This window comes from Equus quagga, chromosome 1 (assembly GCF_021613505.1).
Source record: "Equus quagga isolate Etosha38 chromosome 1, UCLA_HA_Equagga_1.0, whole genome shotgun sequence".
Taxonomy (NCBI): domain Eukaryota; kingdom Metazoa; phylum Chordata; class Mammalia; order Perissodactyla; family Equidae; genus Equus; species Equus quagga.
In genome coordinates this window covers 22317625-22339585 of record NC_060267.1, presented here as the reverse complement: position 1 = coordinate 22339585, position 21961 = coordinate 22317625, and the positions used below count along the sequence as shown (strand labels likewise).

General features: G+C 43.8%; 1 protein-coding gene across 2 annotated transcripts in view; it reads left to right on the top strand.

Moving 5' to 3' along the window:
- Positions 1 to 1153: 1153 nt before the first annotated feature.
- Positions 1154 to 21961, top strand: part of ANO6 (anoctamin 6) — a 188782-nt gene continuing 167974 nt past the window's right edge. The window contains exon 1 of one of the 2 annotated variants that reach the window (XM_046653285.1): positions 1154 to 2358. In XM_046653285.1, coding sequence (XP_046509241.1) covers positions 2286 to 2358 — 73 coding nt within the window. In that variant the 5' untranslated portion in view covers positions 1154 to 2285. The remainder of the gene's footprint in view (positions 2359 to 21961) is intronic. The other variant, XM_046653296.1, reaches the window with a different exon arrangement.

Sequence of the window (21961 nt, the reverse complement as noted above, 5' to 3'; positions counted from 1 at the left end):
GTAACAACTCCTAGGGGTGTTATGAGGGTTAAATGACTGAATGCAAAACATTTAGAACTGTGCCTAGCACGTACAAAGCACTATATACACACTTGTTGAATGAAAATGGTGAAAAACTGATCGTGTAACCAAAATACTGCTGGAATTTCTACTTTAGTAGGTCTCATAAGCTTTCAAGAGAGAAGTCATCAAAAGAAAACACTCTTTTCTCCTTGTCTTTTTTTTTTTTTTAGGAAGATTAGCCCTGAGCTAACATTTGCCATCAATCCTCCTCTTTTTGCTGAGGAAGATTGGCCCATCTTCCTCTACTTTCTATGTGGGACTCATGCCACAGCATGGCTTGACAAGCAGTGTGTAAGTCTGCACCAGGGATGTGAATAGGTGATTCCTGGGCCACTTAAGCAGAACATGTGAACTGAACCGCTGTGCCATGGGCTGCTGCCTCTCCTTGTCATTTTTTTCTTTTTTATTCTCCCATCTTTTCTTCCTCCCCCCATCTTCAGAGTACTGTATTGTTTTCTCTTTATATTAAAAACAATATTCTTTTTACAAAAAAGTTCTTTAAGTAAGTATAGGGGCCAGCCCCATAGCCCAGTGGTTAAGTTTGCGCGCTCACTTCAGCGGCCCAGGGGTTCACAGGTTCGGATCCTGGGCATGGACCTAGCACCATTCATCAAGCCATGCTGAGGCTGTATCCCACATAGCAGAGCCAGAAGGACGTACAACTAGAATAAACAACTATGTACTGGGGGGCTTTGGGGAGAAGAAGAAGAAGAAAAGAAAAGATTGGCAACATATGTTACCTCAGGTGCCAGTCTTTAAAATAAAAAAAGGTAAGTATAGTGTTTCCTGGCTATTTTCCGAAAAGTAATCTCATGTCTTGGAATGCATATTCATGGCTATTTTCGCACTTATGATTGGTCTCAATGTTTTATTTCTTTCATATGAAAACATCAACAATAAGTACCTGGGAGAATAAAATGTACAGATTCAGTGTTACTGTAATAATCCTGGTACTTCAGTGGAAAAAATATAAAAAGTATCAATGAGAAGTGTTAGAGAGACAATATCACAAGGATGTTCAAACACCTTCCAGCCCTTTTGAGAAGCCAAAACTGACCCGAGTTCACCAGCTCCTTCGAAAAAAGTTCTGCAGACACACAATCCCAGGAACCTGCAGTTTACCCCGTGTTTTCAAAGTAGAAATCCCTTTGTATCTGTGCTCCTTTTGGTCTCCAGGAATGCATTCTTTTACTCTCTGGGTTAATTTTGTTTCACTGCTTTGTTTGTTTCCTCTGGTCACTATAGTATTTTTCACGCTGCTTTAAAATAGAGCTTACACCTAACCAGAGCGGCGGTCTTTGGTTCCTTTCGCTTTGCTGACACAGAGGACTGTTTCCATCGCCCACGTGAGCTGCTTCCCTCAGCGATCATCTTCCTTCCGACCACTCCCTGTGCGTGCTCACGCGGGCGGGGCCAGAGGGCGCTTGTCTCGCCTCCTAAACCTCACTTTATGTGGAAATCCTCCCGCCTTTGTAAACATATTTCTTAAGATCTCTCTGTTTTATCTTTGTCTTCTGCTGCTTATTTTCTACGAGTTTTGCCTCTTTTCTCTGCAATCTCACTGTCTCCCCCCCAGAATACACTTTCCCCCACTCTGGAGTCAGAGGAATTGATACTTTAAGGTCCTCCATTGGCTTCACGTCGCCTTTAACCACCGGTTCAGACGTGCTCGCCTTCAGTCTTCTTCATGGGAGCTGCAGCAGGATTTCCCCCTCCCCAGTAAGAGACGTCCAAGAACGCCAGCCTTGGCGTGTGTCCATACATGACCTTGGAAGAGAATGCTGCGTCGCCTGGGGACAACGTTTGGGGAACCCTGTCCACTCCCACGCTCGCGTGCTCCCGCCTCCCTCTTCTGCGAGTTCACCCGTGTGCAGAACGCGAACGCCAGCGACTCCCTTCGGTCTCCCGACTTCCTTCTGAGCGCCTCATAAAACCCAGGGAAGTTCAATCATTCCGCAGCCAGCCTCGGCTCGCTCACTGGGCATGCTCAGTGGCCAGGTCCGGCTCGAGTGGCGAGTGGTGGCCTTTGGGGCTGGGCTCGGCTAGGCTATCGCATCGGCTCGGCTTCCCGGAGCGCGGGCGGGACACAGCGGCCCGTGAGCCCGAGCGAGAGGCGGCCCGCGGTCCCCGGCCGGGCGCAGGGCCCCGCGAGAGCCGCGTCGTTCCGGAACCCGGGAGCCCCCAACTTCGCGCCAAGTTCGGAGCCGCCTTCGGGGGGAGCCATGCAAATGATGACCTGGGACGTCTTGCTAGAAATGGAGCCGGAGGAGGACGACGACGAGGATGGGGATATCGGTGAGCGAGGGGTCCGAGGCGGGAACAAGTGGGGCGACTGCTTGGGGGCGCTGCACTCTCCGCGGGGGCGCTTTGCGGGGACCGGCGGCGGCTGCGAGCGGCGCGCGGGGACCGGGAGAAGGACGGCGGCGCCGAGCTCCGTCCGCATTGCGGCCCCCGCGCGCTGCCGACCCGGCCGCCTCCCGACTCAGCCCCGGGCGGGCGGCGGGCCCCGGGGAGGCGCAGGGCGCGCACGGGCCTCCAGCTCAGGTTCTGGACGGGCGGGGACGCAGCCCCTGAACAGTCACGGTGGACCGGAGGATGCCTTCGCGCGCAGCAGTCTTGTCTCAGAAGCAACAACTTTTGGGGCATTTCCTCCGTCTGGAACTAGCGCTGGGGATTCCGGGGGCCCGCGAGCCCGTAGGCGGGGAGCGGCCCGGGTTTGCAGCGCAGGGGTGTGGCCCACCTGAATCGCCTTTAAGATGAAAGAGGTTGCCGGGCTCTGGGAGGGAGGGTTGGGGCTGGGTGGGGCGACCCGGGGAACGGATTTGTGGCCGCCGGGCGCGGGCGGGATCCTTTTTTCAGCCGCTGAGCTCGCGGGGGAAGTGCTCGGAAGAGGAAGCCCTGGATAGGGTAGGCTGCGGGGCGTTTCCTCCTCGGCCTGTGGGGCCCCTGGAGCTTGAGGGGAAAGCCTGGGGCGCCCGGTTTCTAGTTAGAGTTAACCATGCGTAGAAGTGGTAGACGGACTGTTGAGAGAGCTGTTAAAGCGCAAAAAAGCAAACAAAAGGGGTGGGAGGAGGAGAGGAAGAGGAATGGAGGAGGAAGAGGAGGAGGGGGGAGAAATATGAGGTCCCTAAAGAGAACTCTGTCGGGAAATGATGACATATTGGGTCCCTCCAGAAGACGGGCAATCGAATTACCACGCTGGTCTGTTCAGACTCTGACTCGGTTTCCTGGACGCCAAATCAGTTTTGAAACAACAGTTCTTCCTCATGTCCTAAAAACCTGTTCTTCTCTAATAACTTTAAAGTAACTTAATTTTAGGAGTTAGCTGTGGTTTTTCTTCCTTTCACTCTTTAGGCACTGTTCATTTTTAAATTTTCTGTTTTTCCAGTTTTATTGAGATATAGTTGACATAGAACACTATGTAAGTTTAAGGTGTACAACCTGTTGGTTTGATACACTTGTAAATATATTGCAAGATGATTACCACCTTAGCGTTGGCTAACACCTTCATCGCCTCACCTAGTCACCATTTCTTTTTTTGTGGTGAGACTGTTTAAGATGTGCTCTCTTAGCAACTTTCAAGCATATGATACAGTATTATTAACCATAATCGCCGTGCTGTACGTTAAATCCGCAGAACTCATTTGTCTTATGACTGGAAATTTGTGCCTTTTGACTAACATCGCCCCATCCCCCTCCCCCATTCTACCGGTTCTGTGAGTTCAGCTTTTTTAGATTTCACGTATACGTGGTATCATACGGTATTTGTCTTTCTCTGTCTCATTTATTTCACTTAGCGTCATGCCCTCAAGGTTCATCCATGTTGTCTCAAATGTCAGAATTGCCTTCTTTCTCTGGCTGAATAATATTCTATGGTGTATATATACCGCATTCTCTTGATTCATTCCTCCGTAGATGGACCCTTAAGTTGTTTTCCTATCTTGCCTATAGTAGGCACTGCTCATTTAAATCCAAAGAATGGATAACTTCCTTGTTGACCAGGGACGAATTGAATAGAGGGGATGATACTCCATGGTTTAGCTTTACCCTTCATTCATTTGAGAACAGTTTATTAGTTTTCCTTCCTATGGAGGGAGCAAATAGTGGTAGTCTTTTTTTTATAGGAGAGAAAACCGAAGCTCCCAGGTTCCTCTCCCTAGCTTCTCAGAGAGCTAATTAAGATTCACACCCAGGTTTTCTGACTTGCTAGACCTGTGGAGATGAGCGCATTTTCCACCTGGTCCCTCCGGCTATCGGCTAGTGTATAATACTACTATTTAGCAGGCTTTAGTAGTAAATTATGATTACATATAAATATAAATCATAGGCGCAAACTTAAAAAAGTTGTAATAAAATTAGCACTGTCTGTTTCATGGGAAAATACTCTTTTCTGTTATAGTAAGGTGTCACTGTTTATATTGAGAATTGTAAATAAATGAGGGTTAAAAACTCGAATGGACATTGAAGTAAGCAAGAGGCTCTGAGCTTTTTATTTTTCCACTGTGCCAACAATAGATCTCAATTTAGAAAGAAAACTAACTTGGTCTAGTCTGTGTTTACCTGATGAGGCATCAGAAAATTCTAAGTGTGTGGCAATAGGCTCTTATTTTTTATTTAAGAATGTTTTTGCTGAGTAAGATTAGCCCTGAGCTAACATCTGTTGCCAATCTTCCTCCTTTTTTATTTGAGGAAGATTCTCCCTGAGCTAAAATCTGTGCCAGTCTTCCTCTACTTTTTTTTAATACGTGGGTTGCACCACAGGATGGCTGACAAATGGTCTAGGAACCTGGACTGCTGAAGCAGAGTGCGCCCAACTTAACCTCTAGGCCACAGAGCTGGCTCCAATAGGCTCTTAGTTTTAATTACAGATGTAATTTAAGCTGGTTCTATCAACTCAAGCAGTGTTGATATACTTAAGAAAAAGGTAAATATCTCTACCCCTTGTTCTCCCCACCCTGCAAGGGCTACTGATATTAATACTTTAGTGTATACAGGGGCCAATTCAGCATATTTTATGTCAGGCATATCATTTAACAGGTCTCAGCAACTTTTGGTTGTTATACAAACTTAATGTGGGTTGCACTGATTTTATATCGAGAGAAAATGTTTACCACGTCAGTGGGGAGTTTATGTCATGGTAAAATAATAAGTCTTTTAAAAGATTACCGGAAGTAGGCTGATGGTATACAGGCTTTTACAAAATAATTTCCAACTGTGGGAGAGGAGACTCTGGTGAAATGATGTTATAATTTTAACCTCTGCTCTAGTTTTGTAATGTAGGGCTGTGTTAAAGCTGTTGACTAACATTTCTCCTCGTACTTGATTATCGCTACTAATAGTTGTATAATCATTTAAAAGCCATGCAGGTACTGACGATTTCTATGAAATCCCTTTTTGAATTTATAATTCAGAGCAGGGAGTTATTTAGACACAAGCTCCTGGGTAAAACATCTGACATTAGCATTAGCTAATTTGCAAGAGACAAAAGGAAAATAAACGTTTTAAACTAGATGTGGTCCCTGGCTACATCTAGAGATGTTTCGCATTCATATATGGAAGTGTGCCCTCTAGTCTACTGGGATTGAGGGCCTTATTTAGCAGAGCGTTTCTGCTGACTTTTGAAGCACTGTTTAGTGATTAAGTCTCAGGGTTGCCTCCTTTTTTGGGATGCACTGATCTAGAGAATCAAAGATGGCAAATCTCACCATGGGCGTCTTTTCTGCATTTGCCTAATGCATGGTCACCAGAAATTGTGCTCAAAAGCTTACTAATGAAGCAACCTGTAAGCATGAGAGCATTTTTGCAAAAGGCCGCTTACTTTCTAAATCAGCGCCAACAACCGACCACAGGTGTTACATCCAGGCAGGAAATACTTGGCTTGTGGCCTTTTTTGCAGCCGGGTGGGTGGAGATCCCTGGGTTTGGAGGCACTGGGGAGGCAGGTTCTGTGTGCTGAAGAGGAGCGCTGGCTGCTCTGCTTCCATGGGGAACGTCCCCCCCCCCCGCCAATTAATCAGTGAATTGACTTCATCTCTTCCTGTTGATGTAGAAAGTGATAGGAATATTTTTTGCAGCCCAATGTAGAAATTATATTTCGTCTGCTGTTTTGTTTCTTACATTGCTATGGTTCAAACTCTGCTGAGGGAGGAAAAATAGTCTCATAAAAGAAGGAAATTATCAGGAACTAGTCAGACACTAGCCAGCCCTGGTGGTCTAGTGGTTAAGATTCAGGGCTCTCAACTGCGGCGGCCCAGGTTCATTTCCTGGTCAGGGAACCATACCACCTGTCTGTCAGTTGTCATACTCTGGTGGCTGTATGTTGCTGTGATGCTGAAAACTTTGTCACCAGTATTTCAAATACCAGCAGGGTCACCCGTGGTGGACAGGTTTCAGCAGAGCTTCCAGACTAAGACAGACTAGGAAGAAGGACCTGGCCACCCACTTCCGGGGGAAAAATTTGGCCATGGAAACCCTGTGAATAGCAGCGGAGCATTGTCTGACCCAGTGCCAGGAGGTGAGAGGATGGCACGGAAAGACTGGACATGGTTCTCTCCTGCTCTGCACAGGGTAGCTGGCAGCCAGAATCAACTCGTTGGCACTGACAGCAAGTCAGATAGTTCAGGCAAAAAGTTCTTTGTGTAGATGCTTGGTTGCTGTGGATTTCCGGTCTGTCTGTGCTAGAGCTTACTCTGATCCCCACAGCTCAGAGTAGGTCTGAGCTTATGAAAGAGGCAGCATCTATCTATAAGGTCTCAGAGACCGATTGATTCCAGTCAGCAAGAGGAGCCAGGGATGACACTCGGACTGGAGGTGAATGATTGGGTGGAAAGTGGCAGCAGGAGAGGAGAATTTCCGTTGTTCCAACAAGTCCTGCAGCTTTCTCCCCTGCTTTCATTCCCCTTCTGGTGACATCCAGACTCACCTCCTCTCGTTCTCAGTAGCTCCCCCTTCTAAGCCCCTCACCAACTCAGAAACCTATTATGGTCCTCCTAGCTCAAGTGCCCACCAACGAATTCTCACACCCCTTATTTTTCTGTTCTATACAATTAACATCCACCTTGTATTTTGTCTTGATTGTTCATTAATTTTGCATTAATTATCCCCGCAACTAGAGTGTAAATTTCATGGGGACTGGGACTCTGTCATTTGGATCTTTGAGAGATCATGCAAAACATCCCAGATGTTGTAGACATTCCAGTGCTATATTTAAAAAAAAAATTCTCTCTTCCTCACCCTCTAAAACATAAGCTCCCTGAAGGCTGGTGTCTTGTGTGCTTTGTGTTCTAAGCTATGCCCCTGGTGCCTAGAATGGTGCTTAATAGTCCATAGACGCCAGGCAAGTCATTGTTGAAAGAATGAATAAATGAATTACTCTTTTGAAATAATTTGCTTAACAGAGTGGTTAGTGGTGTATGGCCCTAGCAGAATTCTCTTCTATTGCGCTTTGAGATACCCTCAGTCAGCTGTTATAAAAATGGTGATTGTGCAGGAGCTGGCCCAGTGGTGTAGTGGTTAAGTTTGCACGCTATGCTTTGGTGGCCTGGGGTTTGCAGGTTTGGATCCCAGGTGCAGACTTAGCACCGCTCATCAAGCCACACTGGTGGCATCCCACATAAAATAGAGGAAGATTGGCACAGATGTTAGCCCAGTGACAATCTTCCTCAAGCAAAAAGAGGATGATTGGCAACAGATGTTAGCTCAGTGACAATCTTCCTCACTAAAAAAAAAAAAAAAGTTGATTGTGCGTACTCTGCTAGATTCCAGGGTCCCTGACCTCCAGTACCTCACTCTCTAGGAAGTAGGCAGATATGTGAGTAGGTAATTGCAGTAATCTGTGAAATGTTGTAATCAAGATGTATACCAGGGTGTGTGGTGGTTTCAAGGAGAAAGCATGTAACCTTGCTTAGGGGAATCCAGGAGGGCTCTACAGTGGCAGCCCTGGAAGGGATGAAAAGATAGGTGAGGGGATGGGGCTAGGACAGTGGAGTGTCCTGAGCATTCCTAAATGTACCATAATTTCTCAAAAAATAAACCTTGATGTTGCTCTTGCCTTATTCGCTATGGGGGGTGTGTGTGTGTGAATATATGTGTATTCATTCTATACTAGGGGTATGGGGTGTGGCAGCTAAAAAAACAAGGCAAATTATCCTCAAAATCTTTCCCTTTGAGCATAGTCAGTCTTGCCCTTTTTCATAAAGCTTTTGTTATTTTCAGTTTCAAATCCATAATCACAGTTTTTCTCCCATTTTATAACTCTCAAGTCAAATAATTGCTTTCCAAAAGGTTCCCCAGTCTCCTCTTAGATTTCCCATTGTTCTTTGGATCTGACACAAACACGGTTCTAAAAGAGATCCACACACACTATTTTCTTTTTTTCTGAAGGGGTTACAGCAGTCACATATTTTGATTGCTGAACGTTTCTTTCTTTTTCCTTCTAGAAGTCGAAATTTAGGCCAAAAGTTCCTGCAGAAGTTTCCGTCAGAAATACTATTTAAATTCTGACTTTCTTGAGGAGAGATTATAATGTATCAAGAATCCCACGAGCTACCTTTAAGTTGAAGGATGGTCTTGAACTCTCAAAGTGGCATTTATAGCAGGTTAGATTTAAATGATGATATTTTAATAAAAGTTTCCACTCTAGCTAATATTTTAGGTTTTCTTCTGTCATCATACTTATCAGTTTGCATTTTGTATTCTAGCTGATTCACTACTGCTTTATAAAAAGTTTGTGGTCTTGGAGGGAGAGGCAATATCTTATTCACCTTTGTAGCCCCAGCATGTGTATCATAAGGCTTTTCACATGGTAGAGACTCAAGAAACATTTATTCAGAGACTGTTTTTTAGATTGTAATGGAAGCCTTGAATGCCATAAGATTTATGTTGCTTGACCTGCTTTTAATATAAGGGATTTAGGGCTGCGTCTGTGCAAAAAATCACCAGTTGTAGAACTGAAAAGTATCATTTCCAATTACCTTCTACCAAGGAAATGTACTTCTTGACTGATTGGTAACTCACATGTAAGGATAGAGAGTGTGAGAAGTGAACACAATCAAGTGATTGTCTTAAGCCGTTATTGTTGTTGTTATTAATATTATTGCTTTTCCTTTGGTTTTGACTTGCCTTTTAATACTGCAACTCAAATTAATTAGCATCCATCCCAAGAAGCAGCAAGTTTAAAGAATACTAGATGCAAATGTCAACAATAGTATGTTTTGGACGTGTACCAACGAGCAGTTCAAATGCTATCCAGCCAAAACATCAAACGGAACATTTGCATAGAAGACAAGTTGAGGGGTAATGGGCAATTTTCTCTGCCTGTAGTATCTATTACTACCCTGGCTACATGTCTGAATACTAATCGAAAGAACTTGCTGCAATAAGTTATTCCGCAGCCAAAAATACAAATGAAAGAAAATATATTCTTTTGTGAAGTCCAGATGTTGCTTTTATATTTAATGCTTTCGGTCTAGGACACTGCAACTCGACTATATCCCACGCTATTTTCAAGTACAAATACTTGAAATTGGACAAAAAAGGATATTGGTCTTTAAAATTCTCTTTTCTATAATTTTTATTTTAACTTTGGCAGAACTTTAGTCATAGGCCAAAGTCATGTAAATAGATGTTCTTTCACAAATTGTAATTATGCAAATTATAGGCTTGTTTATAAAGCTTGTTTTATATCAACTAAGATTGTGTTTACATAATTGAATTTTTTTATGATTTCTCCAGACATTCTTTCTGGATGTTTGAAATATAATTTTTGGCTTTGTAGTGACAAAATGTTGGCTAACTTGTGGCATCACAAAGACACAACATTAAGCATGTTTTTCTTTTTCCTGATTTGTGTTAAATTTTTTTTTTTTTTTTTTGGTGAGAAAGATTCTCCCTGAGCTAACAACTGCTGCCAATCTTCCTCTTTTTGCTTGAGGAAGATTCGCCCTGAGCTAACATCTGTGCCACTCTTCCTCTATTTTGTGAGTCTCTGCCTCAGCATGGCCGCTGATGACTGGTTGTAGGTCTGTGCCTGGGAACCAAACCTGGGCTGCTGAAGCGGAGCACACCAAACTTAACCACTAGGCCACAGGGCGGGCCCCTGTGCTAAGTTTTTACGAGAAATTATTCCCCACTAAATTCTAAACAAAAATGCACCCTCCCTACATATAAAACTCAATCAGACCCTTAACATTGTTTTGTTATAATTTATATTATGATTTGAAACAGTTGCCTTCATTTGTTGTATCAAGTTCTTCTACTTGTGTCTTCTGTTCCTTGTTGAAGAAGCCCTGAATGCTTAATTTGTATAAAACATAAGATACTCTTTCTGAAAAAAGAAAAACCAACAAAACTCACCATTGTTTCTAAGTGAGACAAATAGTAAAGGAAACTGAATACCTTCACTGATCTTAGATACTACTTAGGAAAAGTAGAAGATTTTAAAGAGAGAACTTCTTGGTTTCTTTGGGGACAGTTCATCCCTAAAGAGGACAGGGAAAAAAATGTTAAAAGAAGAAGGAGCCGGTGAAGGCTGTGTTGGTGCAGAGTGGTCAAGAGCCAGGAAGAAAGGCTTACAGTCAGAAGACCTGAGTTTGTGGTTGGCTTTGTCACCAGAATCTATCACCTGAGGCTCCTCTGAGCCTGTTTCTTCAGCCCTGTGGGGTAGCTGAGAGAATGCAAGGTGGTATGTACAGTGCTGGGTGGGGCCTTTCACTCACAGTCCACAAGTGGCAATTGCATCACCATCCTCATGCATCCTTTTCACCATCCTGATGCATTCTTTTATTTGAAAGCAGTCATGGGAACTGCTGCTCTTAACCTCAGCCGTCTCTAAGTCCTTTCCCCTCCAACATTGCTGTCGGTCTGCTGTTGCTCTGTGTCACATTATGGGTGCAGGAACTGCCCACTAAATGTCAGGTTAAGGATGATCAAGACAGTGGCTGTGCTGCAGACACATGTATTTAAAGATAAAGGAGTTGCAGAATAGCGTGCGGTTTCTGCACAGAGATAATTATTGTGTGTGTTTTTCCTATAATCACACAGATCTTCAGATAGACTGACAATGCTCTCCAAATTCTAGGAAACTTATTTCAGGGGGAATCTCTTACAGGGAATCTTAGCAGAAGGTCCTGGGGGCTGACACTTAGCGGGCTCCCAATAAACGGCTCATAAATGTGGGGATTGGATTTCCATTGGTAGGCCTGTGGCTTATCCCATTCTTCCAATTTCTGTCAGACAGTTCTAACCATAGTATGTGTGCTCCCGTGTGTTACCATACAATTGTGTACACAACAGGTGAGGCAGGAGACATGTAAGTAAGAAATGGATAGCTTTTATTACAAATTGAGCCTTTAGAATATCATGGGAGAATGGGGGAGAGAAAGAGTAATGATGAGATTCTCCATGGTGAGGATTCTCCATGATTCCATTGTTACTGCTGAAATGTGGGAACATGGAGGATTGTCCAGAGAGTTAGGTGTTCAGCGGAGAGAGGGCAGTCAGGCAGCCTGTGAGGGGAGCACTCGCTGACCTGATGTTAACCTATTTGACTTGCGCATTCTTCCCACCACTCACTTCCTGGTTTTTAACCATTGTGTATGCAGACAGTCAGTTTTGGTCCCTTATTCTCTGAATTGGAGATTATGGTGAGAGAGGACCTTCTCAGCCATCTTGTTAACCTGCACACCCAAACCCCACTCTCAGGGGGCTATGGAGATGCCTTGGGAATTTACATCCACTTGGATGTGGAGGGGAAGAGGAGACCCTAGGCCCTTTGTTCCCCTCTCTGAGGGGATCCCAAACCCTGGATAAGTGTAGGTGTTAGGGATCAGTCAGGTGAAAGTGATCTTTTCTTAAGGTTTGGATTTGCAGGTAAAAACCGGAATTTGATTAGTGGTACTTATACTGGAGATTAAAAGAAAATGATGACTCATCCCTGTGTTGAAAGATGATTTCCACCATCTGTTGTAGATGGTCTCCCCTTGGCCAAGGATGTGGATTGGCATGCTGCTGTCCAGCGGCTGTCTATGGTGAGGAAGACATGGGCCTCTCTGCTGGCCTGTGGTCCTTTTTATTTATCCACGTCCACTCCTTTTCCTGCTCTGCAGTTGCCCGTCATCCTTCTCAGAGTCCTTTATCCTAACTCTGACTCAGTCCTTTCATCAGACACTTAGCCTGGTTCTGCACAGAGAGCGCACTCTACTTAAACCTGAGTTTTAGACAGATCTGAGTTCAAATTCTAGCTCAGACATCCACCAGCTGTGTGATCTTGAGTCATTAATGTACCTCTCCCCTTACGTAAAAGCCGATATTAGAACCTACTTCTGAGGTGATTGTAACAAAAATGGTATAATTAGAAAAACCTTACTTTTCAGGGTTGTGGTGTCTGATACACTAAAAGCTTTCCATGGTCATGAGCTAAAGTTGTTAATATTATAGGTAGCTGTTTTTACCTATGTCTTAACCCAGATTGACCCCTTTCATTTTTTATTAGAGATTTCACCTTTCTCCCGGGGCTGTACCTTCCGTTTATACAGCTCATTGTCACTTTTTGTTTTTTTTCATTAAACTGTGAGCATCTTGAGAACTGTCGTGTCAGTGAGCAGCATAGGGCCTGACACATAGTAGGTGATCAGTAAATTCTTTTTGCGTGAATGAGTAAATGAATGAGAGAGATTATTGCAGAGCCTTGTGGCATGATTAGAATGATAGGGTCTTGGATATAGATCAGCTCTTGGGCAGGTTCTTATAACTTTGGAGCCCTAGTTTCTATATCAGAAAAATGTAGTAGCGATAATAATACAGAAGGGGTAACAATAATTTACAGATTCGTTATAAGGCTTAATATATTAATATATACAAAGTATGAGGGACAGTTCCTGGCCTATAGTAGACCAGTAAATAATAGTTGCAGTCATTGTAAAACAACTAATGAGGCCGGCCCGGTGGCGCAGTGGTTCAGTGCGCATGTGCCGCTTCTCGGCGGCCAGGGGTTCGCCGGTTCGGATCCCAGGTGTGGACATGGCACCGCTTGGCAAAAGCTGTGCTGTGGTAGGCGTCCCACATATAAAGTAGGGGAAGATGGGCACGGATGTTAGCTCAGGGCCAGTCTTCCTCAGCAAAAAGAGGAGGATTGGCAGTAGTTAGCTCAGGGCTAATCTTCCTCAAACAACTAAAAATGAAGAAATATAAGTGACTGAGGTAGCCTAAATTGGATTTTCCAGTAGATGCATTTCACAATAGAATTCTATCATTGTTTGAATATATATATAATTTTAGTAAGAAAGGTAAGAGAATATAAAGATTCGTAGTGAGATAATAAGTGACAGTTGCTAGCCTTTACACTGAAGAAAATGTGTAAGAAATAAAAGCTTTTTTTTTCTTTTTAAAGATTGGCACCTGAGCTAACATCTGTTATCAATCTATTTTTTTTTCCCTTCTTTTCCCCAAAGCCCCCCAGTGCGTAGTTGTATATTCTAGTTGCAAATCTGGTTGTGCTATGTGGGATGCCACCTCAGCATGGCCTGATGAGTGGTGCTAGGTTCCCACCCGGGATCTGAATCAGTGAAAACCTGGGCTGCTGAAGCAGTGTGCGTGAACTTAACCACTAGACCGTGGGGCCGGCCCCCAAAGTATTTGTTAATCTAGGAAATTTAAGATTTTAAAGTATCTTGTATGAAGGTCTAGAGAGTAGTGTTCTTGATATTGATCATGTGAACTTTTAATAAAAGTATATTTGTAGTTATCATTTGAGTGGTCAGTTATTTTAAATGGAAAAACTCTAAAATGTTTAATTTGCCCATGAGGCTAAAATCTCTGTTCCTTGAGTGTTACTGAATGGTTTGAGGTCAAATAAACCTGTTAAAAGAGATGACTGTGGTACAGAGCAAAACGATAAAAGTGAAGATAGGAACACACAAAGAAATCGTTCCCCTGAGCTTTTGGATTGTTTTGAATTTCGTGATATGAAAAATGAAACTAATCTCTATCTAGTTTACAGAACAGATAAGTGAAATGATGTTTTTCATTTTGTATATTAGGAGTTGGGGAACGATGCAGCCGGTATCCAATATTTAGAACTGAAACGCTGCCAGGCCCCCTTCAGCAGCATCAGACCTAAGAAAAGTCAGACATTCCATTCCATTTGGGTAGATGAGAGCAAAATGAAAGAAGGCTGGTTTCATCCCCAAATAAGGTAGAGGTTAAGATTATTTGCTTTCTACTTAAGCCTTTCATAGAAGTGACTTTTCAGTAAAAGCCAAAATTCCATCCGTCGGTTACTGCACTTGGAATTCCTGTTCTTGCTGCCTGTCCACTGGGGTTCGACCTATACTCCATGCAGAAGATTGCCAGACTGTCTCATATTTCCTGCCTCCATTTAAATTTAAATAGCATTTAGAACTCACTGGGTATATGCTTCTATAACGGGCATATCACAGCGTACAAATCACAGAGGAGACGTGAACATTTCCACACAGGCCTTGTCATCCGCTCTAAGGGTAAGCAACCCAGCGAACGACTTTTGAGCAATGGGGTAATCATGGTTTTCCTGAGCATTACGGTTGCCTAAACTGTGGCTAGTGGCTTGTTTTATACTCCGAAGTACTTATTTTGAAGAGTTCAGTCACAGTCTCAACTAACTTATTTGGGGGAAAAAAAAATCCCTTTGAAAGCAGACCGTGGAATTTGCCGGCAATGGCCTTCATGAATTAGTTCTATTGCTGTTTTAAAAAGTCATGTGCATAGAGATTTCGTTTCGCTCAGAGCACTGGATTGATCTTGTCTCACAGACTATTCAGTAAATATTTTCTGAAGACGTCCTATGGGTCATGTGCTATTCAAGGTCTGAGGATACAGCACCAGATAGAGACGAACTTGTCCTCATGTTACTGGCACATAGGTTCTTGTTGTCCCCTAGGATGGAAATCAAGAGAGACAACAAACGGGAGTAGAAAAGTAAAAGTTTATTAGCTTGTGCACAGGAGAGGCACAAGGGAGCAGGTCTGGAAAGGAAAGGGGCAGGTGACCGGCTCCTTAGGGAACAGGATTGTGGGGCTTTTATTAGGCAAAGGCTGGGGAGGAGGGCCTTGTCAGGGCATGTAGAGGTGGGGTTGTGCTTGCGCCTGTGCTGGCACATAGCATGCTAGTACGTACGATGCATGTATCAGTAGCATGCTAGCTCTCCACCCCTGCGTGTGATTTTTACTATGCTGATGGGGCTAGGGCCACCTTCAGTGGACTCCTGGGTGCTAGGGTGCATGCGTACGCCCAGGAATGTCCAGAGGCTGTGGCATGTGGATCTTGGTGGTCTCTATCTGCTTCTCCTAGCTTGCCCATTGCTTAGGGGCCTTATCTTGTTAGGCCAGGGGGCTTGCAGATGGCCCTGTCTTGTTAAACTGGTTCCTGTCTCACTCAGTGGAGCTTACATTCTAATAAGTAAGAATAAAATAGAAACCAAAAACGCGTGCAGAAATACATTCATTTATCTAATGTCTGTTCAGCACCTTCTGTGCTGGGCATTGTGCTCAGCACTAGAAATTCCTCAGTACCCAAGGCAGAGATAGCTCTGCCCTCAACAAGTAGGCAGACTGGCAGGGAAGACAAACCTGCCAACAAATTACCAGCAATTTATATTTAAAGATTGTGAGAAAAGAGACTGAGCCAGGTTAGCACAGCTGAGAACAGAACTTGAGTGTATCCACAGCCAGTTCAAGGGGACGGCCCTCACTGGGGGATGGCTGACAAGTGCAGCTCTTATTTTCATAATTCTGAAAATAATGTGGCCTTAGACCATAAGCTTTAAAAAGCGAGTCTGGGAGAAGGCTCAAGATATGTATGTTAGAGGGGCTGGCCCCGTGGCCGAGCGGTTAAGTTTGTGCGCTCCGCTGCAGGCGGCCCAGTGTTTCGTTGGTTCGAATCCTGGGCGCGGACATGACACTGCTCATCAAACCACGCTGAGGCAGCATCCCACGTGCCACAACTAGAAGGACCCACAACAAAGAATATACAACTATGTACCGGGGGGCTTTGGGGAGAAAAAGGAAAAAATAAAATCTTAAAAAAAAAAAAAAGATGTGTATGTTAGATTACCATGTAAAACACCACAAATGTTTTCAGGCTCCCAATTCCAGTTGTACTGGGCGAATCCTCCAGGTGGAAGCTTTGTTTATACTGATTTCTATAGCTGTTCATGCACCTTGCGAAGGTGAGCAAGTAGCATTGTTGTTGTATGGTCTTATGCCCCTTTATTCCTGGGGAGGTTGGCTGAAATATTAGTGCTGGGTTGGAAAGCAACAAAAGTTGACAGGTACTCCCAGTTCCCTTATTCTTCCTTTGTAGCTCAATTTAGCATAATCTTCTCCCTAAATGAAGTTAAAGGAACTGAGAGGTTAGGTCTAAGCAATTCTGTAGCTTTCCTGAGTTGACAAAGGAAGAGAAAAAAAGAGATGCAGCGGGTCCATCTGTTTGCCGCACTCCACCTTTTCCTCTCCTGACTAGAAAGGGGTGGGGAGCTAGCAAAGAGGCCCTTTCCTGAATTCTCGGCCAGGACGAGGGTTCTCTCATCTTCCTGCCCTGAATGGTGTCAGGGTGTGACTCATTCCTGTCCGGAAGTGACTGACTTTGGCTTGGAGTCATCACCAAGTCCCTGAAGGCTGAATCAGAATTTGACTGAGGGTGGAAAAGCCCCACCGGGACACTGATGTGCTCCCTCGAGGTTTTTCCCCTTGAGAAATCCTAGTACTAGAGAATCGCTCTGTAGAATTCTTTTCCTGTGAATACCCAAAGTACCCTGGTAATAGGGTAAGATGATGCAAATTATAACTTGTTTTGTTTTCACTGGATAAGGCAGAAAGAAATGGATGCAAATTCTGTTTTCATTTGCTATGCAAAAATCTGGTTACTTCCTCTGTCAGGATCTTTCGTACATGACTGAATCTAGCAGATAATATGACTATATTATTAAGAGTATTGTTATATCCATTGCATCTAATCCCTTCCAGATTGGGACTGTTTTCTTCATAAGTGCCATTGAGATTAAGCGTGAGAGATCCTACCATTAACCCTTTGCAATGCTTTTATCTGTTGTTTGAGCGTAGTGATGTTTATTTAGTCCAGTGGTATTTTTTAACATTTAAAAGACGTATTTTACATACAGTAAAATGCACAGTTAACTGTTTAGTTTGGTAAGTTTTGACGGTTGTAGCACTACCACCCAAAACAAGATAAGGACATTTCCATCATCCTTTCAAGTCAGGCCTCTCCCCTTAATCCAGGCAAACACTTAATGACTTCTACGACCATAAGTCGGTTTCTCCTGTTCTGGAAGTTCATATAAATGGAATCATATGGGATGCAATCTTTTCTGTGTCTGGCTTCTTTCACTTAGCATAATATTTTTAGAAATTCCATCCATGTTATTGTGGGTATCAGTAGTTGTCCAGTATATTTTAACTATAAGAATATCTGGAAAAATATTTTGAATTAAATCTTGAAGTTTTACATCTCTGAGAAGGAGCAAACTAACAATACTTAACCTTTTAATTCTGTTTTTTACTTTAAAGTATTTTTTGGTCTTGGTTATTTTTGTAATCCCTTTCGCAGCTCACACAATGCCTTGCCCATAGTAAGAATTTAGCAGATATTAAGTTGGAATATGTGAGGAAAATGAACGCACATCTCATTTGATAGAAATTCAGGTTTTAATTGTGCTGCTGTGACTGTGAAACCAAACTGCACATTCCTTCTGGGCGTTGGTCGACTGACGGTTTCCCAGAGGAGTGTCGTTCGAGTCCAGAGTGGACTGTTTATGGATGCCTTCCTTCAGGGTAAACAGTTCAAGTGTAATAGTTCATTTTTCCAAAAGGTCACCTCTTATTGATGTTTTTTACTGGTAAAAATATTCTAAACAGATATTATTAGCCTCAGGTGGTAACCGAAGAGCTCTGAGAATAGAAAAGGAAAAGTTGACCTATCCAAAATGAAGGCGTGCCTCAATGTTGGTGCGAGATATTAGATGCAAAATATTTGTTCAAGCACATGTGTTCCAAGTTCCCAGAGAAGTTATTGACGCTGACGTTGGTTTCCCTTAGGGATGACTCATGATTTCTTGAGTCTGGTTTCCACTGTTAGTCATCCTCACTGCTAGGTTAAAGCAGGCCTTGGATTCCAGCCTTTACAGACCCCTGTCCCCACCCCCGTGATTCCTACCTCCTGACTCAGTTGCACCAAGGGCTCTGGAACCAATTCTGATTCCAGCCATGAAGCATTTTAAAATTCAGCATTTAGTATCAGTCCAGCATTAACCTTGTGTTTCAGTTTTGACGATTTGACTTTTTTTTTTTTTGAGGAAGATTAGCCCTGAGCTAACAGCTGCTGCCAGTCCTCCTTTTTTTTTTTTTTTTTGGCCCTGAGCTAACATCCATGCCCATCTTCCTTTACTTTTGTATGTGGGACGCCTGCCACAGCATGGCTTGATAAGCAGTGCAGAGGTCCGCACCTGGGATCCGAACCGGCAAACCCCGGGCCACTGAAGCAGAGCATACAAACTTCACTGCTGTGCCACCAGGCCAGCCCCTTGGCTTTCTTTTGCCTCAACTCTCTTCTCAGAAACATGCCTAGGACCCCAGTCTCTTTAGTTCTTCAGGTCCTGGCTTACTCTTGTCACTGTCTCCTGATTGCTCTCATGCCCTCGAAATCAAGCCCGTCCTCCCACTGTGTGGTGCTACCTGCCCCCTGCCTATTAACAGACCCTGATGATGGCCTGCCTGCGTCCCCAGATTGAATAACAAGAGCTGTACCTCTGTTCCCTTCTTTAGCTGGTGTACCAGTGGTACCGCAAATCGTGGGCCCTACACTGTGGTCACTTCATTAGTCATGCCGTGCCGGCTGCTGTAAGTGGGGCTGTGAGTAAGAGTTGGGTACAGTTACCCGCAGTAGGAGATAGGAGACTTAGCTTCAGCCTGGCACCTAAGAAAGATCCAGTGTTTACTGGAATGTGGGAAAACCACCTCCTGGGCATAGCAGAAATCAGTGCCTGGCAGTAAACACTTCTATTCAAAAGCAGTTCCCAATGCTGAGGAATGACCTGGTTGAGCAGCAGGATATCTGAGCAGAGCTAGCACTCAGCAAGGAGCGCTGATGGCTGTACGCCACCCCTCCCCATTCTTCATTTGGAAAACAGGTATTTTCCTCAGTCTTGTGCATACAGCTTTCAGAAAAGTCTCCTACTCAAAAAGATGTGCTGGGAATCCAAAGAGTTGAGAACCACTCTTGGCTTGTTCCTTCCCTCCCTGATGCTTGTGGTGTTCCTGAACCAACGTGCCTGTTTGTCTCCGCGGTGCTGGGTCACCACATCCTCTCAGGTGGCTTCCTCCCGGCTGCCGCCTGCACTGGGTTTATTCCCTGGCACTTGACCCGCTGTGGAGGCAGGCCTCATTCCTCCCAGGCAGCCTCCAGAGCCTCAGCCTGGATCTTTCCTGGGCCAGGCTGACCGTCTTTGGAAATGAAAGAGGCTGTATGTGAAGGGAAGAAGGATCTCGTCTGCCTTAGGTGAGGGAAATTAGCAGAGAATACACACGCTAAACTGTCCTATGTTGCAACGGAACCTGGAAGACGTCTGGTTCAAATTTTAATTAAAAACAGATAAATTCTGTGAATAGCTAAACTGTAAGGTTTATTGTCAGACTTCCGATAGCACTAGAGTGTATTGCCATTCGTTTTATTAAGCTTCGTGAGCTCTCACATGAGAAGTTCAAAATGGATTGGGAAAGGTTTCCGTCTGAATTTTTTATTTTGTACAATAAAGTTACTGTGTTTCACATGCTGCTGAAAAAAGTTGATTGTGACTCCTGACTTTTAATCAGCAACTAGAATTTTCTACATATAATACTTGTAAAATATTAATATACTTTACCTATGACTTATGCTGTATATCGTGTTAATTGTGACTTTATTTGTCCACACATATTGAGAGATTATTTGGATAATAATATAATTGTGATAAACTCATTTAGACTTCAAATAACTACAAAGCAATTTATGGTACATAGGAGTCCCCTTGGCCATGCATTCTGAACTGTTAAAAGCACCACTTTCTTAGTATTGTCTAGCCATGACAACCTGGAATAAAGCATTTAATTGTTCTGCATATCTCTCTCCTGATATGTAGAGCTTTGATTGAATTTGCTTGCTTTTTGGTCTTATGAGAGATGTTTATGGATAAATATTTTAGTGTCATTAATTACTGCAAATTAAATGGGAGAGATTCAGACGCAGTACAGATTGCCTTCTCATTTACAGCAAGTTACCTCCCAGAAATGTGCACTAGGGAGAAATACTTAAATCGAAGTTCATTTTCTCATAGGAATAGTGTACAAAGGGAGATTGTACAAAGGGCCTTTTGTCCTGTATGTTATAGAAATAATTTACTAATGCTTTATTTAATCTAATATAAATGCTATGTAAGCCTTTTGCTGACGCTTAAATAATTGACTGGAGAGGGAAATATGGTAATAATATAAACTCATATTTGATTTTGGATGACAGAATAGTAAAAGTTTCTGTTTATGTTCTTTGTGATTCCTGCCTTATTTTTATTGTAACCATTAGAAGGTGAGTGAATGAAAGCCTTCCCGGGTCGGTGGGATTCAGAATGGCTTTTTCAAGGAGAGTATCGTGGGGCCTGCCAGGTGGTTCAGTGGTTAAGTGTGCACATTCCGCTTCTGCAGGCCGGGGTTCGCCGGTTTGAATCCTGGGTGCAGACATGGCACCGCTTGGCAAGCCATGCTGTGGCAGGTGTCCCACATATAAAGTAGAGGAAGATGGGCATGGATGTTAGCTCAGGGCCAGTCTTCCTTGGCAAAACGAGGAAAATTGGCAGCAGCTGTTAGCTCAGGGCTAATCTTCCTCAAGAAAAAAAGAGTATCTATGAGACCTCTTTGAGGAGACTTGTGGGAGTTTCAGGCATAGTGGATGACGATTTTGAGAAACTGCCCAGGAAGTGGCTGCATTTTTGTTTTGCCCGAGCACTGGTACTACATGGGTTCTTGAGGTCTGTAGATCTCCATAGGTGAGCTTGGGGTTGGGAGAGTTCTTTAATCCCCTAAACCACGGGGGAAATGGGTTTATTTGCATATTTACAGGTCTCTGGCAAAGGGAATCCATAACTTTCATCAGGTTCTTAAGGGCTCCTTGAACCCAAAGGACTGAATCGCCAGTTTAATAAAACTGCAGCAATTATGATACGTAACTCAGGAGTTAAGGTTTGTCAGCTGCACAGGTCTGTAAAATTGTTAACCAACACTGCTGCCTATTGAAACAGAAAATCTGTTTTCCTGTGCTGTCATCATCAGCTTCCACATGGACATTTCATAAGATCCACTTGCTTTAAAATGTGTGCACTACAGTGGATTCCCTTAGGTTGGGGAAAGATCAGAGAAGGCATAGAGAATGTTGTTGTTGTTCTTTATTTCTCGACTTTTGACTTCCTGGTTTTTTTGGTTTTTTTGTTTTTAATTTTTTCTTTTTCCTTTTTCTCCCCAAAGCCCCCCCGGTACATAGTTGTATATTCTTCATTGTGGGTCCTTCTAGTTGTGGTATGTGGGACGCTGCCTCAGCGTGGTTTGATGAGCAGTGCCATGTCCGTGCCCAGGATTCGAACCAACGAAACACTGGGCCGCCTGCAGCGGAGCGCGTGAACTTAACCACTCGGCCACGGGGCCAGCCCCTGACTTCCTGTTTTAATTAGGAATCTTTGGTTATAGGCAACAGAAAGCCAAATCAAATGGCCTGGATAATAATGGGCATTTATTAGTGCAATAACAGAAACGTTGAGAGGTAGTTTTGCCTTGTAGCTAAGAGGCAGTGGTGGTTTCCCCCTTGTGAATCCCTTTTCACCACAGCAT